The sequence below is a fragment of the Nicotiana tabacum genome, chromosome 15 (assembly GCF_000715075.1).
Source record: "Nicotiana tabacum cultivar K326 chromosome 15, ASM71507v2, whole genome shotgun sequence".
NCBI lineage: Eukaryota > Viridiplantae > Streptophyta > Magnoliopsida > Solanales > Solanaceae > Nicotiana > Nicotiana tabacum.
In genome coordinates this window covers 95,648,112-95,651,390 of record NC_134094.1, presented here as the reverse complement: position 1 = coordinate 95,651,390, position 3,279 = coordinate 95,648,112, and the positions used below count along the sequence as shown (strand labels likewise).

At 34.2% G+C, this 3,279-nt stretch overlaps 1 protein-coding gene across 1 annotated transcript; it reads left to right on the top strand.

The window, feature by feature from the left end:
- The first annotated feature begins 1,168 nt into the window (after positions 1-1,168).
- LOC107761200 (expansin-A11) lies at positions 1,169-2,938 on the top strand. The gene is made up of 3 exons (XM_016579392.2): positions 1,169-1,384; positions 1,623-1,944; positions 2,485-2,938. The coding sequence occupies exons 1-3, from the start codon at positions 1,240-1,242 to the stop codon at positions 2,789-2,791; spliced, it is 774 nt and encodes a 257-aa protein (XP_016434878.1). The 5' UTR covers positions 1,169-1,239; the 3' UTR covers positions 2,792-2,938.
- The last annotated feature ends 341 nt before the right edge of the window (positions 2,939-3,279 follow it).

Sequence of the window (3,279 nt, the reverse complement as noted above, 5' to 3'; positions counted from 1 at the left end):
CCATTTATTTAAAATTTTCTATAAAAATAGCTTATATATATATAAATTAAAATTAACGAAGTGGCAGAGATGTGTCAATTTAGTTCGATTTCGCTTCAGTCTTCATCCTTTTCTAGCTTAATATATCAAATTAAGTTAAAGTTTCTTTTTTTAAGTTTACACCAAAGAGTACCAAATCAATTACAAATCGATTTTTAAGGTGATTTTATTTGCGATTTAATTTAACTTTGGATTTATCTAGATGGATAGATTTCCATTTTCCAGGAAATATTACTCCATCTGTCACGGACAGAATACGATGGGCAAGAATTAATGCCCTATTTTTCAGTGCGTCTCAGACGTAAGTTTCTTAAGTTTATTAAGCCTACTTTTGTATATTTAGAAATTAGATTGTTTCTTAAGTTTATTACAACATACTTTGCATATTTAGATATCATATATGAAAAGTATCATAAATCACAGTTCTTATAATTAAATTGTATTTTAAAAAATTACAAATCATAAAAAATGAAAATACTGTGTGACTCTTCAAATATTAAGTAATAGTGACATAATGACATTCATTTTATACATGGATCTTAGGCGACAATCTCTTTTTGGTAAGTAATGATTATTAAGCTGTACTCCTAGTTAATATCTGATGTAGAAAGTAATAAGCAGCTCCCTAGCTATAATAAAATGCTCCTATTAAATTAGACTTGGAAAACAAGTATACAAATGACAGAGGCCTCACCACATGTGCATTTACAGATAATAATGATAAGACAGAACTCAGAAGCATGTAGGTCAATCAAAGCCATGTGAGGTAACATCACAATTTGACAGAAGAATTATTCTCTACTTGGTAATGGAACACTGAATGTGTTAGCTAGCTTTATTTCGTAAGGAACCAAGAAAGAACATTAGAAAAATATGACAAATTGAACAAATTGAAATTGAGATAAGTTTTTGATGCATTCACAGCTTCTCACTTGGGAAAACCATGTGGGCTACGAAGTTGAACGTGGGAATAATTGAATGAGGTCTGAAATCTTCAGTTTTCTTCAGAGATAATTCAATTTTATATTAAAAGTTCTTTTTTTTTTCTCCCCCCCCCCCTAGTTGCAGCGATCACATGTGAGGTGGTTGTATTCAATAAACAGTGCACCTATTTAAGTAGCAATTACTTTTCTTGGTTATGTCAGTACTGCAGAAAAGTTTATCATAGTTCCAATTCCTCAATTTTCTTCCACTAAGAAAATGGCCAACAATGGCATTCTAACACTGGGATTCATAATGTGTTTGTGCACCCTTTTCTTAAGTGCAAATGGTTTTTCAGCAGATTCTGGATGGTCAAGTGCTCATGCCACATTTTACGGTGGAGCTGATGCTTCTGGCACAATGGGTAGGTATTCAGAGACGGATCCAAGATTTTAACGTAATAGGTGCACCTCTTCTATACATACACATATTATCAAAAACAATCTTTAAAATTTCTTTTACTCCATTCGAGACCAGGTGCACCCACTACTTATATTTCGGGATCCATCTCTAAAGACACAACATTCTCAACATCATACTTAGACCTTGTAATTGACTAGAATCTTGATTAATAATTAACAAGTGATTTGGTATTTTTGTAGGGGGTGCTTGTGGATATGGAAACTTGTATTCAACAGGGTATGGAACAAGGACAGCAGCATTGAGCACTGCATTGTTCAATGATGGAGGATCCTGTGGCCAATGCTACAAAATCATCTGTGATTATAAGGCAGACCCGGCGTGGTGCAAGAAGGGAGTGTCTGTTACAATTACAGCTACAAACTTTTGCCCACCAAATTACAATCTTCCTAGTAACAATGGAGGCTGGTGCAATCCCCCTCGTCCTCATTTTGACATGGCTCAACCTGCTTGGGAAAAGATTGGCATTTACAAAGGAGGCATTGTTCCTGTGCTCTACAAAAGGTAGTCCTCATTCTTCGTTTACATATTATTAGTCCATAAAATGACACAATCTTCATTCTAAATGAGATTAGTTCCACTAAGAGTTGTCAAGATTCTTGGCATGATTTATAGTAGTAAAGTTCTAAGATAATGTTAGAACATTCCTTTTTGATTGAGGGAATGGAACATTGTCTCATCATATAGTACTGTGCAGTTCTCATCTTATAAGCTAACTTTGAGATTGAGTTAGGTTTAATATCCATTTCTTTATAAGGTATAAGAGGCATGTATATTCGTATTTCTTGATTTAATTACCCAATATTAGGCCTCCACGTTATATTGTTCACACTTCACCCTTCTTAGGGTGTTATAACATCTCATATAAATGTTATCACCTTATAAAATTTATTTAATATGTACAAATTCTTATTTTAGAACTCAGTAACTTAAAAAGACTAGAATACTGAACCCATAAACTTCAAATCGTAGCTTCATCTCTGAGTCCTTTACATTTTTAACAGACAAGTTCATTTGACATACTTGATGGTTTTTGTGGAGCAGGGTTCCTTGCAAGAAGAAGCATGGAGTTAGATTCACAATCAATGGAAGAGACTATTTTGAACTAGTCTTGGTAAGCAATGTAGCAGGGGCTGGATCTGTTCAATCTGTTCAAATCAAAGGCTCAAACACAAACTGGTTGTCCATGTCTAGGAATTGGGGAGCAAGTTGGCAATCCAATGCATATCTTGATGGACAATCTATATCTTTTAAGGTCACTACCACCGATGGTGTCACAAAAACATTCTTAAATGTTGTTCCAGCTGGTTGGAAATTTGGACAGACATTCTCAAGCCACACTCAGTTCTGAAATACAGAAAATGCTCAAAGAATATGATTTTAGAGTTCTTGGGTTCTTAGGCAGCGGCGTGCTTACTTTTTACAGAAAGCAGCCCGCCCATTTTTCTTTTGCTTTTATTCAGATATATATATTATTGGAGAAAGAGAATCTCAAGGAGGAATTGAAGATTAATTCTGGCCGAGTGGCTTGACTATTGTGGAGTTGGTGGTCTGGTCCAAATAAAGCTGGTGAATAACAGAAAACAATTACGTATTGGTTTAAGTAGGGCAGTTCATAATTTTGCATTTTACGATATGAAAGGATGAATAAGACAGTTGCATAATTATACTTTTGATTTCCCCTTTCCTGTATTCTTGTAATATGACCATTTTCTTGTAATACATCTTGTACCAAATATTCCTGTTTATCATTTTCAGTACAAATATTTCTGTCTTGTAGCAATGAAAGCAGTGAAGCATTTCATTTTTCCTTTTCCTTTTCCTTTTTTTTTAACTTAG

Coding starts and splice junctions, on each gene's coding strand:
- LOC107761200 (XM_016579392.2), top strand. CDS start 1,240: ATGGCCAACAATGGCATTCTAACACTGGGATTCATAATGTGTTTGTGC. Junction 1,385..1,622: donor TGATGCTTCTGGCACAATGG/GTAGGTATTCAG, acceptor GTATTTTTGTAG/GGGGTGCTTGTGGATATGGA. Junction 1,945..2,484: donor GTTCCTGTGCTCTACAAAAG/GTAGTCCTCATT, acceptor TTTGTGGAGCAG/GGTTCCTTGCAAGAAGAAGC.